Here is a 16,506-nt window from a genome sequence, read left to right as displayed (position 1 = left end):
AAGCAGAGCATACTCTCTTCACTTTTAGCACTCGCAGCTCAAAGTATTTCACTAAAGGAATAGCACTTTTTACCTTTGTTCCAGTTGTTTAATGGTAGCAGCCATCTGATTAGTCTTCTCTTCCAAGCGACTGTTTAGTTCACTTTTCTGTTTTACTCCTAAGTCTGAACTCTGTATATAAAATAATTATAGACTATAACATAAACTTCTTAATTATAATCACATATGCTTTTTGAACCTGATGATAAGGGGAAAACAGAGAAATATAAATGCTCATACATTTCCAAACAGGAACAAACAAACAAACAAAACAAACCCCAAATCCCCAAACCAAAGCTCCAAAAGCAATTTGGTTAAAATCAGTATTATTTATATGCAACCTTATCATAATATCAGAAGGTTCATCAATTTATCATGTTCCATTTAAAATCTAATGGAATACATAACTCAGCTGGCATCTTAAGATAGAGAGTATAAATTGTAGGATGAAAAAAGACCCCAACCAGCTTTGCAATATGAAAAGTGGGCTTGATTTTTCAGAACACAATAGAGAATCTTATGAGAGTCTGATCCTTTTTTGTATGTGTATGTAATACTAGGGATTGAACCCAGGGCCTCATACATGCTAGGCAAGTGTTCTACCACTAAGCTACATCTCCAGTCCTTTTTAAAATTTCATTTTGAGACAGTCTTGTTATGTTGTCCAGACTGGCCTTGAAATGTGATCCTCCTGTCTCAGCCTTCCCTCAGCTGGGATTCTGGGTTGTGTCAGTGCTTAGTGACTCTTCCCTCTTAAAGTGTGATTCTACAGAACAAGAAGGATGGAGGGGAGCTCCACTATTTCAGAAAGCTGGTGAATCTATTCCTCATATTTCCCCTACCTGCAGCTTAAAAGCAAGTTCATGCTTGAGAGCCCTGAGATCATCCAGCTGCTGCCGCAGAGACACCAGGGCATCCTGCTTCTCACAGACATCCTTCTCCAGCATCTTCATAGCCAATTCCATCTCCTGTCTCATGCTGATCTGGATCTCCAACTCTTTTTCAACATCCTGCCACCAGAGGTAAATGAATTGATTATACTCTCTTTCCTCAACTAAGTACAACCATAAAATTTCACAGGAAGAGTAGACCAAAACCCTCAGGTCTGAATATTCTGGTAAAATAGCCAAAAGCCATCATTCATTTTCAGAGACATTAACAATAAGAACAATTAAGTATAACATCTGTTTGATAATGCACAAATCTAAAAAATTACTAGGTTAAAGACAATGCTATTTATGGTCAAAATATGCACACACTTGGGGTACTGTGACGATGCATAAGTCCTATTATAGAAATATACATAAAGTGTTATAGTAGAAGCACAAATTGAAGTAGTTGCAATTCTCTCAAATTTAAATGTTGATATATTCAAGAACCCAAGGAACCCAGAGTATATTCTGGGTCCCCAAGGATAACATCTCAATTATTAGGAATTATCAATACAGCTAACTGAATTTTTAGATTCACTTAACATGAAACTCCTTTTTGTTTCAACCATTATGACTGTAACATTATTCAGATCAGCAAATATACAGAGACCTGAGTTGTGTCTAAGATATATCTAGCACCTTGCCTATTTCTTGCCTTCTTAACAAATATTTATCTTATTTCTTATTATGATAAAAGAATACAAAAATTTTAAGATTTTTATTATGTGCTACTTAACTGAGACACCCCTCTTAACATGATTAGCACGATATAAAATGAATCATGCTATATCTGAAAATCTGACATATTATTTCTAGGACCTTCCTTGTAAGAAGTATTTTGAGATCAATTTACAAACACATAGAAGGCAGATACTAAATAACATTACTATGTTTTCAGACAATCTTAAGTTCTGCTGTACACTGTTAATTTGTAATAACTTTTTATTACATATTAAATCACCCCTTATTTTTTTGTCTTTCCCCTAGTCTTAGAGACACTATGGGGGGGGAGGGGTCCTTTTGTTTGTCATCCTATCTGAACTTCAGGAAGAATTAATATGCTAATAGCAAGGCTTATTGATACTTATGAATCTTAAACACATACTACACATATATATTTTAATTTCTAAGAGTAATACTGGACAATAAAATTTTCTCTATATATATTAGAGTGAGAATAAACTCAGGAATAATAGGTAAAAATAAGATAATCTACATTCATGATTCCTACTAAGGGGACAATGTCAAGCTTTGCAGTGGTGAGGACTGAGGGAGGAGTGGGGATAAGTAAGTTCTATATACCCAGTGTTCCTGAAATATAAACTGAAATATAAAGAAGAAAAAAAAAAGCAGGGGGTAGTTTTGAGAAAGCCACACAGGGAATGTGGGTTAAAAAAAAAAAGTTAAGAAAGAGTTTTCAGAATTATAAAAAAGTTATATATAGAATACTACTGATATTCCAGATCTTGGTCTATAAGGTAAAATCTCTTAGGCCATTTCATGTGTTCCTGAAATACTAGAACTTAGGCAAAGTTTACCAATCGTAATTGTGTTTCCTCCTTTAAATGCTTTCTTGCTTCATTTAGTGCTTGTCCTTCTGCAGTCCTGTCTTGCTTAGGACCCTTGAAAAGAAATAAAGTATTGAATATTTAGGGATTTAAATAACCTACATAGCATTAGCAGATACTGGCATTGCTATTTAGTAAAGAAAAATGATGATAGATATGGTGTTGTGCTGTGGGGATGGGAGACGAATTTGTAAACCCTGGAGCCAGGTTCTGCATACCCAAGGTCGCTGCTGTGTGGAGACTGGGTGAAGTCACCATCCCCAAGTCTGATCAGGAAGCAAAACCTTCAGTTGAGGATTTGGAGAACAATAATACATTAAACTCAAAGCCATTGGACAGTATAACACTGAGATTCATTTTAAAGTGAAAATGACAACACATCTCAAGAAACTCAAAGAATCATACTGTCAAAGACAAGGAGTTCCAATGAATTCACTCAGGTTTCTCTTTGAAGGTCAGAGAATTGCTGATAATCATACTCCAGAAGAACTGGGAATGGAGGAAGAAGATGTGATTGAAGTTTATAAGGAATAAAAAAGGAGTCATTAAATGGTTTAGATATTGTTTTATTTTTTTTCTTTTCCCTCAATCCTTTTTTATTTTTAAAAGTAGTTCTTTTGTAATGTGGTGTTCAAATGGAATTGAAAACTGGCACCCATCTCTTTAAAACAGGGTCTCACTGAGTTGCTTAGCACCTTGCTTTTGCTGAGGCTGGCTTTGAATTCACAATCCTCCTGCTTCAGCCTCTGGAGCTGCTAGGATTACAGGCATGCACCACTCCACCACTGTGCTGATTTTTTGGTGATCAAACCTCAGGTCCCTTCGTATTGTCCTCTCCTTTTAAAAAATTACACATGTACACAGAGAGGCCACCTTTTTCAGGACTGCATTTTCAGGCTTGTGGTGGTAAATAAGATCGACCAATGTGAGTACCTATAATGACTTTCCAATTGGCCCTGAAGTTCTAGCACATGATTGCTTCATTACTGGACTGTGACTTTCAGTGGGAGATGGAAGTTTTTCAGAGAATTGAATTGTGGGAAAATGACCTTTCCTTAAGTTGATGCTACTTTTAAAATCTGAATGTTTAGACCAAAAGAGGAGGAATAAAGCTTTGGAGTCAAGATAACAGATATGATGAGAGTAATGACGAGCTCCAAAGATGGCTTCACTGAAGAGAAAGCATTTTAAGATTAACACCAACAAAAACAATAATCTTGTCAGACAACCTTGGAAAAGTTCTAATTTTCATTAGCAGTTAATAAAGTTATTCATGCAGAAGTGTATACAACAGAACACTGCTCCTCTGATTTTATTTGTACTTTTGGCCTGGGATATGGGTTTTAAATGGGCATTGTATCAGCTTCATTAAAATAAACAATATTTGTAAAAACCTTTCAAAAATGATGATACCTAAGCACTTATACAATGAATGAAGACAGTAAGGAAACTGAAGAAGTCAAGTACATTTAAAAAGTCAGGCAGAATTGGAAGTTTCCTGCTTTATTTAAAAATACTAAGATAAGTTAATGAGACAGAGCCAGACATGGTGATATAGGCCATAATTCCAGCTGTTCAGGAGGCTGAGGCAGGAGGATCATAAGTTTGAGGCCTCAGCAACTAAGTGAGAGTCTGTCTCAAAATAAACAAACAAACAAACAAATTAATTAATTAAAAAAAAAAAAAAAACGGCTGGGGCCTGGGGTTGTGGTTCAGTGGTAGAGCACTTGCCTAACACGTGTGAGGCAATCCTCAGCACCACATATAAATAAATGAATAAAACAAAGGTCTATCAATGTCTTTAAAAAAAAAAGGCCCAGGGATGTGAGGCTGGGGTTGTGGCTCAGTGGTAGGTAGAGTGCTCGCCTAGCACATGTGAAGCACTGGGTTCGATCCTTGGCATCACATAAAAATAAATGAATCAAATGAAGTTATTGTGTCCATCTACAATTTAAAAAAAAAAAAAAAAGGCTGGGGATGTAGCTCAGTGGTAAAGTTCCCCTGGGTTCAAGTCCCAGTATTAAAAAACAAAAACCAAAAACCAAAAAAAAAAAAAAAAAAAAAAGAGTCTTAGGTGTTTTAAAAATCAGTCTTTAAATTAAAATAACATATTCACTTTAAAACATGAGCTGGGCTAAAGGTTCAAATGATACTACATTAATTCTCCAGAGATCTCATATTTAGTGTCTTACAAGTATCCGGAGATCACAGCTAAAAATACATAGGTCATCAAAGGCTATTCTGAGCATTCACAGTAATTTCTTGAAGTCTATGCATTAGTCAAAGAACCTACACATACAAAACTGCTTTTGTTCCCACTCAGAGCAAATTACTTGTGAGGAACAATTTTAATAATTTAAAATTATGGATATAAATTATATCCTCTAATTAAGGTAGCTTGGAAAAGTACCAAGGTTTACAAAAATTAATTAGACATGTATAAAAATTTGGTCCTTTAGGAGATAAAGTTATCTAGAAAATTCATTTATAAGGTAACTCCCAGTGATATGATATAAAGGAAGTGTCACTTAACAAAACAGTAACAGCACAAAAATAATGGCATATTTAATATCACAAATATCAATTAATTATGGTACAAATCCTTAATACAACAACAACAAAAAAGGAACAAAATTAGATTTTCTTGAAGTTAAACATTATGTAGGTAGAGTGAAGCCAAGGAGCATGATGTAAGGGAAAGGGCAAAACCTCTCCATTTAAAAACTGTGCCTGATATATGCAAATGTCTGCATCTCCTCTAGAGACTCCCTTCTGTTGCTAATACATCACATACACTCTATGAATGTTTTATAAATCCAGTTAATATTCACCTTTCGATTGGATTCCAATATATAGGAGCTCTCTTCTTTAACTCGTTCCATTTCTTCTTGCAAGGTAATAATTCTGTTGTTTGCGACTGCAAGCTGTTGGTGAAATTTTATTTATTTTTGTATTAATAGCATAAAATAATTTATGATCTGCTAGGCAAAAATTTTTAGGCTTGAATAGTCTTAGAAATAAAGAAACTATTTATAACCCAATGAAAAATGTTCTTAAAAGGAACTCAGGAGAAATATCTTTAATGTAGGTTTAAAAAAAAATCTCCTGGGCTGGGGTTGCGGCTCAGTGGTACAGTGCTTTCCTAGCATGTGCTTGCCTAGGCACTGGGTTTGATTCTCAGCACTGCATATAAATAAATGAATAAAATAAAGGTCCACTAACAACTAAAAATATATTTTAAAATCTCCTGTTGCTGATTTTTAAATAAAAATTTTAAAAAGTTTTCATATATTTATTTATTTATTTATATGGTGCTAAGAATTGAACCCAGTGCCTCAATTGCTATGCCATACTGCCTCAATACAGCAGTAAAAGAACCTCAGTAGAAATGTTTGTGCTGGATTGCTTAAAACCTTATGGGATAGATTTTAAGGGTCATATCCATAAGTTAAAGTTTCATATATATATACTCTTCATTCAAAATTAAAGCCCACAGAGCTGAGAAACAGGCATTTAAAATTAAAATGTTTGTTCTGAAGGAATAGCATATTCCTGATCAGTGCATTAATTTGATTTTGTTTAACCAAATTTATCTCACTGAATACAACATGTCCATTATAATTAGAAACAGAGAAGACAAGCTCTTTGCAATAATTTGGATAATTTTACTTGAGGATTTTCATAGAACCATCTAATGCTGCTGGGTGCAGTGGCATACACCTGTAATCCCAGCAGCTTGAGAGGCTGACATAGAAGGATTGCAAGTTCAAAGCCAGCCTTGGCAAGTTAGTGAGACCCTGTCTAAAAATAAAAAATAAAAAGGGCTGGCAATGTGGCTCAATTTTAGAGTGCTTGCTTGGAACACATAAGCCCTGGGTTCAATTCCCAGCAAAACACACACACACACACACACACACATCTAATGCTATTAAAGAAAAAAAATTGTAGCTTAGTCTTTGGCAAATTAGGGAAAATAGCTTCATTAATCAGAAGGAACATATGAGGTTATTTTTTCCTTCAGGAACTTATTCTAAGAGCTTTCACATATCTATTATTATCTGATCTTCTAAGTAATGGTGAGATTATAAGGAGGAGTATAAACACTCCATTTGCCAGTGAGGGAATTGGGCCTCTTAGAGGTCAACTGACTCAGGAGCACATGACATATAAATAGCTTAACAAGTAAGCAGAAATTATTGGTCTTTTGACCAGTGATCTTTATTTTATCTTACTGTCCCAAGAAGAATATAAGAATATAGAGAATAAGAAGCTTGCCTGTCTGAAACATATAAATCAATGCCTAACACATATAAATCTTTGTGTAACTATAGCACCTAGTGCCTAAAATGTTATTTGAATGAATAAATGATGAATATCATGCTATATGCTAAATATTTACTCTAGGACAGCTCAGACAAAACATTTGCATAAAAGATACTTAGAAAACATGCCTATGCAGTCTAACTGGGTTAAATGAGAATCCCAGGATAAGCCAACTAACCAGTCAGGTAAAAAAGGAGTTATATACTATAGTAGATATATTTGAAAAGTCAAATCCTTCATTTCTAAGGTTACATAGAAATTACTGATTTCATTAATATACATTATTAAATTTTATAGGTCAAAGAATTTCCAAAACACTTACCTCCTCTGTGAGTTTAGTGTTTGATTTTTCTAATGCATCTACTTTTGCCTGAAGGTTGTTTACAGTAGCACTACCAAGAGAAAAACAATGGTCTCTTTTGAAAACAATACCCTGAACTTTCCTTTTGAAACACCCATACTTATCATTCATTCATTGTCTAATGTCTATAATTTTTGATAGACTATTAGGCTCTAAGACAGCTTACAAAAGGCTGTGTCTGCCTTAGCTGCTTTATCTTTGGCATTAGAGTTCGTATTAAGTATTTGTTCAATAAAAAAAGAGCTAATGAGCTACATGTAAATTTCAGGGTTTACCTATATAAAGCACAAATAGGCTATATGAATTAAATGCTTTACATGTACCAAGCACTCTTCTAAATTATTTCACTTGCACAATTTTATTCTTTCAACAGCTCCATGTGTTAGGTGTCTCCAATTACAGATAAAGAAACTAAGGCATGGAAATTAGAATAAATAATTTAATATAAGAGCCATGTTTATATTTTATTATCAGCTGTAACTGTATCTTTGCTTGGGTGATATCTCCATAGTTCATTATAGTCATGATTATTTCTTGGTCCCCAGAGAAAATAAATTGCTCTTGAATTTGTTAGCTGGAATGAAGACTACTCAAAATTTATACTGATACTAGTATAAATATAATCACATTGTAAGTCAAATTAAAAATGGCTTTCATAACAGAATTTATAAAAGTTCTACAAACTACAAAAATATAATTTTTGTATGCACTAATTATTCTTTGGAATTATTAAGCAGTCTTTACAATAACAAGAATATCAACATATTTCAGAATATCAATAGTTTTTAGATTACTGTCCTCAGGACAGAGGAAAATTTCATTTCTGAAGAGTTCTGAAACTCCTTGGTGAATGCTTGATAAATTAAGGGCAGTAATGGTGAAGAGAAGGTTAATTAATATCTCAATTCAAATGTATTAGTGAGAAACACAAGGGACCCAGAGATATATAGGAACTAAATTACTGAGTTTAGTTTAATACTAAAATTTGTGGCTTTATCACTGCACCAAGTAGGCTGCCAATTTCAAATATCTGTGCCACACATTTTAAAATTCTTAACTGAATGTATTTATTTACTTAATCACTAAATTACTGTTTTATAGTCTCTTATATTGCTTTTCACTAAGGGTCACCAAAACAGTTAAATCTCATTTATCTAATGTCTAACTCAGTGCCTGACAATCAGGAATTCTATATTTATATATTTGTTGAACATTGTCTGAATTTATCCTCCTTGCTTATCATTTTATACTTCCTTTCTCTCCCAACAAAACCCCAGTAAAGTAATATTATTTATTCATTCTTTACTTCAGATGTCTGTTGAGTTCTTCTACATAGTTCTTCTGGTCCAGAATTGCAGTTATCTGACCATCCCTGGAAGAAAAAGAGAAGTAATAAAAATAAAATAAATAACAATAGAAACACCACCCATCTCTTCATAAAACATGAGAAGAAAATTGGGGCACATATAGTGAACAAAATAAACATGATGCATAATAACCCTCTCCACATATCAACAAGAACGACTTGGAAGTTTAAAAATAAAAGTCTACATTAATAAAGCCCCTGCTATAGCTTATAAATCTTTTTTTTTAAATATTTTTTTCGTTGTCAATGGACCTTTATTTTATTTATTTATATGTGGTCCTGAGAAATGAACTCATGGCCTCACCATGCTAGGCAAGCACTCTACCACAGAGCCACAACCCCAGCCCGCTTATAAATCTTAATAACTTAGGTTATAGGCCATAAACTTCTCTATCAGTGGCATTTAAGTTTAAAAAGTTTTTTTTCTTGCAAGTTAATACATTTTTTTCAGCTTCACTAGTATTATTCATAGCAAAAATTTTCTATTCCCCATAGGAAATGAATTAAACTCACTTATAGTATAATGTAGCTGTTCCCAAAGGCTATATATTTACCTTTAAGTCTATTTTTATTCAAAGCAAGTGGTAAAAAAGGCTTGTAAAGGTTAAGTGCTTATTATTACTAGGGAAATAAAGTGTGGAAAAATGAGGTTCATTTAGAACCAACTAACCTATAAAAGGCACAAGTTCAAATGATATACTTTTTCTTTCTCTCTTTTGGCAGTGCAGGGGACCGAACTCAGGGCTTCCTGTGTGCTAGGCATGTGCACTACGGTAATTGCTCTAACACTGAGACACATCCCCAGCTCCTACAGATGACATAAGCTTAAACTCAAAGTCAAAGATTAAAAATATCAGACTAATTATGCTTTCAACTGCTAAATACATAAAGGATATAAGGTATACTTCTGATCTCTAATCAGCAAGTACCACAGTATTTAAATTTTTGTATTTGAAATAATATTTGCTTAATAAGAAAGTTGTAAAGTTGTACAGAATTGCCATATACCTTTCACTCAATTCCCTCGATGTTAATATTTTATATAACCCCATGCTGCATATTTCATATTGCAAATTTTAAGCAACTGACATTGTAATCCCTTTGGTCAAAAAGATCATGTTTTCAAATATTACTTTAAGAGATGAAGAATTAGATAATTTCATAATTTTAATTTTGTTTGCCTGAACCACACAACAGAAAATTATTTAAACTAAATGGATTTAGTAGGAGGCACAAATACTCAGATATTTTTAAAGCTATATCATCAGAAATTCTTTTGGCAAGTCAGTTAAATCCGTATTGTTATAAACTTTAAATATGACCAAAGGGGAAAAAAATACTACAAAGGAAAAAAGAAATCTAATTTTCTTTGCACATACCCTTCACTACCTTTACTGCTGTTCCCATCCTTGAGATACATTGAAAAATCTATAACTCCAACCTACAGAGAGAATTTTCAGAATTTAATACAAATTTTGATGCTTTTTCCAAGGCATAAAACAATGTCTTTTTGTAAGAGTAAAACAAAAAACAAACAACAACAAAATGTCTCTTTCTAGGCATTCAATATAATAAAATAGTCATGATAATCACCAGAAATTTTTAATACAAATACAATGTTTTGCTTTTTTTCCCCTTTCAGCACGGTGTATTGAACCCAGGACACTCTACCAATGATACTTCCCAGCCCTTAATGTTTTACTTTTAATATAATCAAGAATTGCTGTGAGTTAGAAGTATAGGATCAAGATTATATCAATAGGACTAGGAAACCAGATCATTAACTGAGACAGTCAACAGAATACTTAATGTATATAAGGTTTAAAGTTTCTTTCTCTTTTACTTATTTCAGGCATTCTGCTACTGAATTTCTATTTGCTTTTAGGGATAAGTTTTTAAAAGTTAAATTATAAAAATAATGCACATTTCCCTGTGGTGTCTATTCTTTCAAAGCTTCATTGATGCACATATCTTCATTTTTCAAGATTTGCTATTTAATTATTCAGCTTATTCAGAATATTCTAGTATAAATTTTTTTTAATCAAGATTGAGTCATATTTTGTCTTATATTTTCTCAGAGTAAAACCTAACAGAAATTAATCATAATATTTCACACAGAAGAGGTAAGAAATAATAATAGTGAAAAAGCAATTACTGGGCAATTAATATGTGCTAAGACTAAATCTAAGTGAATTATGTGTACTAATTTCTTTATTCCCCACAGAACCCCATTAATTACTCTCTCTCTCTTTTTTTTTTGTATTGGGGATTGAACCCTGGGTAGTGTCTTAGGGTCTCCCTAAATTGCTGAGCCTGGTCTTGTACTTGTGATTCTCCTGCTTCAACCTCCTGAGTCACTGGGATTATAGGCTAACATGCCTAGCTTATTTATACTCTTAAAAAAAAAAAAATCCCTACATTATATCAAGGAATCTGAGGTGCCAAGAAACTAAGTACCTACATAATTTATTTAGCTAGAAAATGAAGAAGACAATTTAAAACTAAGCAGTTTGGCTTTAGAGTCTTTAATCTTAAAGACCACGCTATACTGGGTTGCTTTTGTTTTTTTGGATGGTACTGGGGATTGAACCTAGTGCGTGCACTCTACCACTGAGCTATATCCCCAGCCCTTTTTAATTCTTTATTTTGTGACAGGGTCTCACTAAATTGCCCAGGCTGGCTTTGAACTTGGGATTCTCCTGCCTCAGCCTCCTAACTTGCTGGGATCACAGGTGTGTGCCACTTTACTGGCTTTTTAAAATATTTAACAGCAATTGCAGCCAAGATAATAAATTTGAAAAATATTCTAGAAGACAAAAATCTAATTTTTCATACATCAAAACTAAAGGAAATCCCATTTATGATTCTCCTCTTAGTTGATATAATCTAATTAACCCAATTCCTGAGATAACAGAACCCAAAGTGACACACTTGGTTAAATGAGTATTATTTCCATACCTGAGAGTCCAAATCTTCTCCTTTCATACAAAAATTTGCATCAATGACATTCAGACCCACCAACAGACCAGCAATTATAGCTCCTTCCTCTTCCATCATGAGGGCATTTGGTTCATAGAATTCACTGTAAGAGAAATACAGAATATTCTACTATAATAAAACCTCAAAAATCCAATGATATAATCATTAAGGAAAGAGAAAAATGCTTGCCTCATGGTTAATATGGTCATCTATGATAATAGTGACAAAGTTTTAAAAGAAGAAAGTGTTTCATAAATATTTTATTTTAGATAGCAGGTGCATGAATAGACTCTTCAGATAACAAGTGATCTGGTTGAAAAAAAGATGATCAGATGGTATTTTTATTGAAGTGAGTATTTAGACTTTTCTGATATATTTATATTTGTGATGCATCACTGGATACTTCTGAAATCTTTTATGCATTTTAAAATTTTATTTGGTTTTATTTTTATTTTATTTTTTATTTATTTATTTTTTTTGAGAGAGAGAGGGAGAGAGAAGAGAGAGAGAGAATTTTAATATTTATTTTTTAGTTTTCGGCAGACACAACATCTTTGTTTGTACGTGGTGCTGAGGATCGAACCCAGGCCGCACGCATGCCAGGCGAGCGCGCTACTGCTTGAGCCACATCCCCAGCCCTGGTTTGATTTTTAAAAGTTAATACCTTCTTAAAATTTTTTTATTTTTAATTCTGTTTAAAAATAACATTCCTTCAATGCAGTAAGTAAGCATCTTACAAATGTGAACAGATGAATTATATATATTAATTTTTGCTTAATTAGCAAAAATGAGCAAACATGCATAATAGGTTGAAAATGATTTAAAAACATCTGTTCAAGTCTTTTGCCTATTTTTTAAAAAATAATTCATTAGTTGTTGATGGACATTTATTTATTTATTTATTTATTTATTTTTATGTAGTGCTGAGAATTGAGCTCAGTGCCTCATACATGATAGGCAAGCATTCTACCACTGAGCCACAACCCCAGTCCATCTTTTGCCTATTTTTATATTGCTTATATGTGTTTTCTTACTGGATTGGTAGAGTTTTAAAATATACCTTGAATATGAAACTTTTGTTGAATATATGTATTATGTATTAGAATCATCTTTCACTCTGTGAAAGATGGGCTCTTTCTTAATATTAAAGAGTATCTTGATGAATCTAAGTTCTTCATTTTAATGTGACCCAAATTATCCATTTTTCTCCCTTTACAAGTAGCAAAATTTTGCATCTTAAGAAAATTTTGCCTTCTTTTTCTTTTAAAAGTTTTATTGTTTTGTCTTTCCTACTTACATCTATGATCCATCTGGAATTTTGGGGCTGTTTTTAAATTTAATGATACATGTCAACTTCTTATCTTACTGAGCCTGGGCACACACTAAGGTGTCAAAGTCTTCTCTGTTTTCTGGAGGTATTAAGGTTTGGAATGCCCTGCAAAAAACCATGTATGTCAGAGTGATAGAACACACATAGTATAAAACATCCACTTGGAAATACAAGTATGTGAAGTGTGATAGTAAATATTAGTGAAATTGTTATGAGTCAACTATTTCTTATAAAATGAAAAATTTGTATGATTCAGTTTTATGACAGAACACATCAAGGGAAAAAGAAAGTTCAAAAAGGTGTTCATACCTGAGAAGTTCCTTCTTATTGATCAAGGCTTTCATATATTCTGAAAGTTTCTTTTGCATTAATGCCAAACGAAGCCAGGCTCTTCCTCTGCCTACTGGTGTCCTACAAGAACAGAGACAAAATGACTAAAAATGTAAGCAACAGAGGCAGGGGTCACTGTGGAACAGATTCACTTCATTTTCCAATGGTCTCCCAGTATAATGAGCACATTGAGGTGTTCCTCATATCCTGTCTCAATACAGTCCTATACTGGGAATTCTGTGCAGAATAGTAAGATCCAGGGGTGTGTTTAGGATAAATGCTCTTACAAAGAATTAATAACTGAAAGAGGGCACTGGGATTGTAGCTTAGTATAGAGTGCTTGCTTAACATATACAAAGCTGAGTTTAATCCCCAGTACTACCACCACCACCAAACAAACAAACAGAGAGATAAATAAATAAACAGTTACTTAATGTGACTACTTCCCAGACTTACTTCTGGGAAGCCCAACTAGAAATGTTCCATCAGATTAGTATTTCTAAATACTCCTAGATTTAGTATGGGTTATATAAGGACCAAACATGAATGTGAATTCAGGCAATTTAAACTTCTATCTGATTAAGATTAAACCAATCTCATATGGGAGGGTGATCACTACTCTTTTTCAAGTTCTAAGACAGGCTGTAGGTGTCAATTCCCGAGGTTCACTTGATATCCGATTTAATATTGACTTTAGAACCCCATCAAATACATTATTTCCCTAAGTCAACTCCCTAGATTGAATTTCTTGAGACACATTGATTCTCACAAGTGTTTTTTTTTTTTTTTTAAAAAGATGTTAGGCTGTGAGTATAGCTCAGTGGTAGAGTGCTTGCCTACCAGGTGTGAAACCCTAATTTCAGTCCCCAGTATTGGGGTGGGGGGTGAAGGAGAACTTTGGTATTTTAACATGAAGCCAACCTCTTTTAGAATGATTATCCTTCAAGAGCACACTTTAAGAAAATTTTACATACCAGTTCTCTTACTCATAACATTATGCATTTTGTAATGTTGTAAAAATGATCATAGGTATTATTATCTTTAGTATTATTCTTCAAGAAATAAGAATGTTGTTCTTGAGAAACAGAATTCAACTTTAGACTTACTTAAGTCCTGGAAGATCTTTAACACTTGCTGTTATCTCTGCGGCTTCTGGAACAAGTTTTTCTACCAGTTCTAGAGGACCCCAGAAGGATTTATTTTGCCCAAGAAACGTCTTCTTGGCTAAGGTGACAAAAACAATGCAGTATTTTAAATGTTCTTTAAAACACAAATAGTCCCTCACTATACACCCCACTACATACCTCCCATCTATTAGATGTCTTTTTCAGGAATCCAATCCTAGGCTATTAGACAATTATAAAATTATTTATGCTTTCAGAATACATAAAATTTTGTGAAAATATTCTCTACTTCCTAAAATACACAGTCATTCTTTCAGAAAGAATTTGTGACCTAGCCTCATAACACCAAAATTTAATAATTACTAAACCATGTGGTATTAGTAAAAAAAAAAAAAAATAGCCCAATGGTAAAGACTGTTTCCCAAACTGAATATTGAGAAGGGAGAAAGTGAAGGTGAACAAGTCTAGGTTCTGCTTCAAAAACCTGTGGTTAAATAGAAAGAGTAGTGAAACAAAAGTCAGGAAACCTGAATTCTAGCACCTGCTCTGTCCCTGTGTGACCTTGGGCAAGTCATGACCCATTATAGGCAGACCTATATTGCCTGCCAATTGGATAGAACTGCTGTATTGGATTTAATTACTTATAATGGTGGTTCCAATTCTTAACATTTAATAATCTGTATTTTTTAAGTCCTATAAGTCTTTTAAGACAACCATAGCTCTGCTCCCATACAGGTTGCACTCCAATGGATTAATTTTATTAATTCAAGTCTTATGCTTTAGCTCCTCAAAGAATACTTTCTTTTTGACTATGTAGTGCTAGGAAACAGCTGCATACACATTTACATTCTGAGGCCCCAGCCCACCTTTTAAGCCATGTTTCAGACAGTGTTCCATCACCACGAAGAACTGCTGCAGGGGTGCATAATCAGAGTCTAGAGTCCTCCCCAGGTTCAGAGCTGATTCAATCAAACCCTTGATACTCAGCTTGGCCATGTTCATCAGGTTCATACGTTCATTAGCCATGAGATAATTTGGATCTGCAGCCAAAGGGGAGAGAATGAAGTTTGGTTACTGGGAATTGTAAAATCCAGTGGGATTTCACCATGGTGATATTTGCACTGATGGTATAAAAGCAATGGTAAGTAATACTGGTGGTGACTTGTGATAAAGCAAGGAAGTGGCACCATACTATAAAACTTATATGTTCTTCTTGGCCACGTACTTGCTGTGAAAAAAATAAGATGTTTACTGCCCTTTAGAGCATCTTTGATGAAGCAGTAAAATCTACTTTTTTTTTTTTTTTTAAGCCTTAAGTACAGTCTTTTTATATTCTTACCACCACCCCATCTGGGCACCCATCATAGCTCACTACTGTGCTGCCTTCACACTGGTCTCTGTGCTTCCACTCTAGTTTGCCCCTCTCTCTACAGTTTCTTAAGTGTTCTAAAAATAAAGCCAATGTAGGAAAAAACAATAAAGTACTTAAACTGCGTTATTAGTATTTATACTAATATCATTTTTTATTTAAATGAAGCATCAACATTATTAGTATAATATGGTAATAGATCTTAACTTCTGAATTTTTAAGACTTAGAATATAGTGTGTGGTTCTCAGAACCAAAGGTAATCTGAGGAAAGTGACTAAGTACCACATTTTATCTGACAGAACTCAGAACAGTCTAGGCACTTACCACCCTCATTTATTGGTGCTTAACCTGTGCAAGGCACTGTACAGGGAGAGTAAAGCTTAACTTAAGCTTACAAAGAGAGTAAAGCCTCAACTGCTCTTTCTTGACTCAGTATATGATCTTGCACAAGTCACATCACATTCTGTGTCTACTGAATAGCTGTAGCTGGTCCATGGGCACAGAGAGTCATCAGTGATCAAGCCAGAGTCCAGATCCCATGTGTCCAACTCCAAACCATGTGCTCTTAAGCACTATGATCTACCTTTAAATGAAATTATGACTCCAAATAATGTTTATCCTTTCCTCCTCCTGATCATTCTTTTACATGATTACCTTATTTACTTATTACTTTGCTATTACCACTTAAGTATTCTCCTTTTTTTCAGATACTGAAGCAGGCACAGAAGAGTATAGTGGTTCAAAGTCAACAGTTCACAAATGGCAGTATTTGAACTTAGATTTG

General features: G+C 33.8%; 1 protein-coding gene across 9 annotated transcripts in view; it reads right to left on the bottom strand.

Moving 5' to 3' along the window:
* The window catches only part of RUFY3 (RUN and FYVE domain containing 3), a 75,738-nt gene that overhangs the window by 13,368 nt on the left and 45,864 nt on the right, over nt 1-16,506 (bottom strand). For all 9 annotated transcript variants that reach the window (XR_014023378.1, XM_081304895.1, XM_081304894.1 and 6 more), the window contains exons 2-12: nt 15,219-15,392; nt 14,335-14,452; nt 13,208-13,309; nt 11,548-11,671; nt 9,969-10,030; nt 8,530-8,595; nt 7,185-7,254; nt 5,371-5,463; nt 2,510-2,593; nt 882-1,049; nt 74-171 (exon numbers count right to left, since the gene is read on the bottom strand). Coding sequence is in view for 8 of the 9 variants with exons in the window: in XM_081304895.1 (XP_081161021.1) it covers nt 74-171; nt 882-1,049; nt 2,510-2,593; nt 5,371-5,463; nt 7,185-7,254; nt 8,530-8,595; nt 9,969-10,030; nt 11,548-11,671; nt 13,208-13,309; nt 14,335-14,452; nt 15,219-15,392 (1,159 nt within the window). In the remaining variant the exon portion in view is untranslated. The remainder of the gene's footprint in view (nt 1-73; nt 172-881; nt 1,050-2,509; nt 2,594-5,370; nt 5,464-7,184; nt 7,255-8,529; nt 8,596-9,968; nt 10,031-11,547; nt 11,672-13,207; nt 13,310-14,334; nt 14,453-15,218; nt 15,393-16,506) is intronic.

This window comes from Spermophilus citellus (genome assembly GCF_964194105.1).
Source record: "Spermophilus citellus genome assembly, chromosome: 8".
NCBI classification, from domain to species: Eukaryota; Metazoa; Chordata; class Mammalia; order Rodentia; family Sciuridae; genus Spermophilus; species Spermophilus citellus.
The sequence above is the reverse complement of the archived record's forward strand: the minus strand, read 5'-3'. Positions and strand labels throughout refer to the sequence as shown.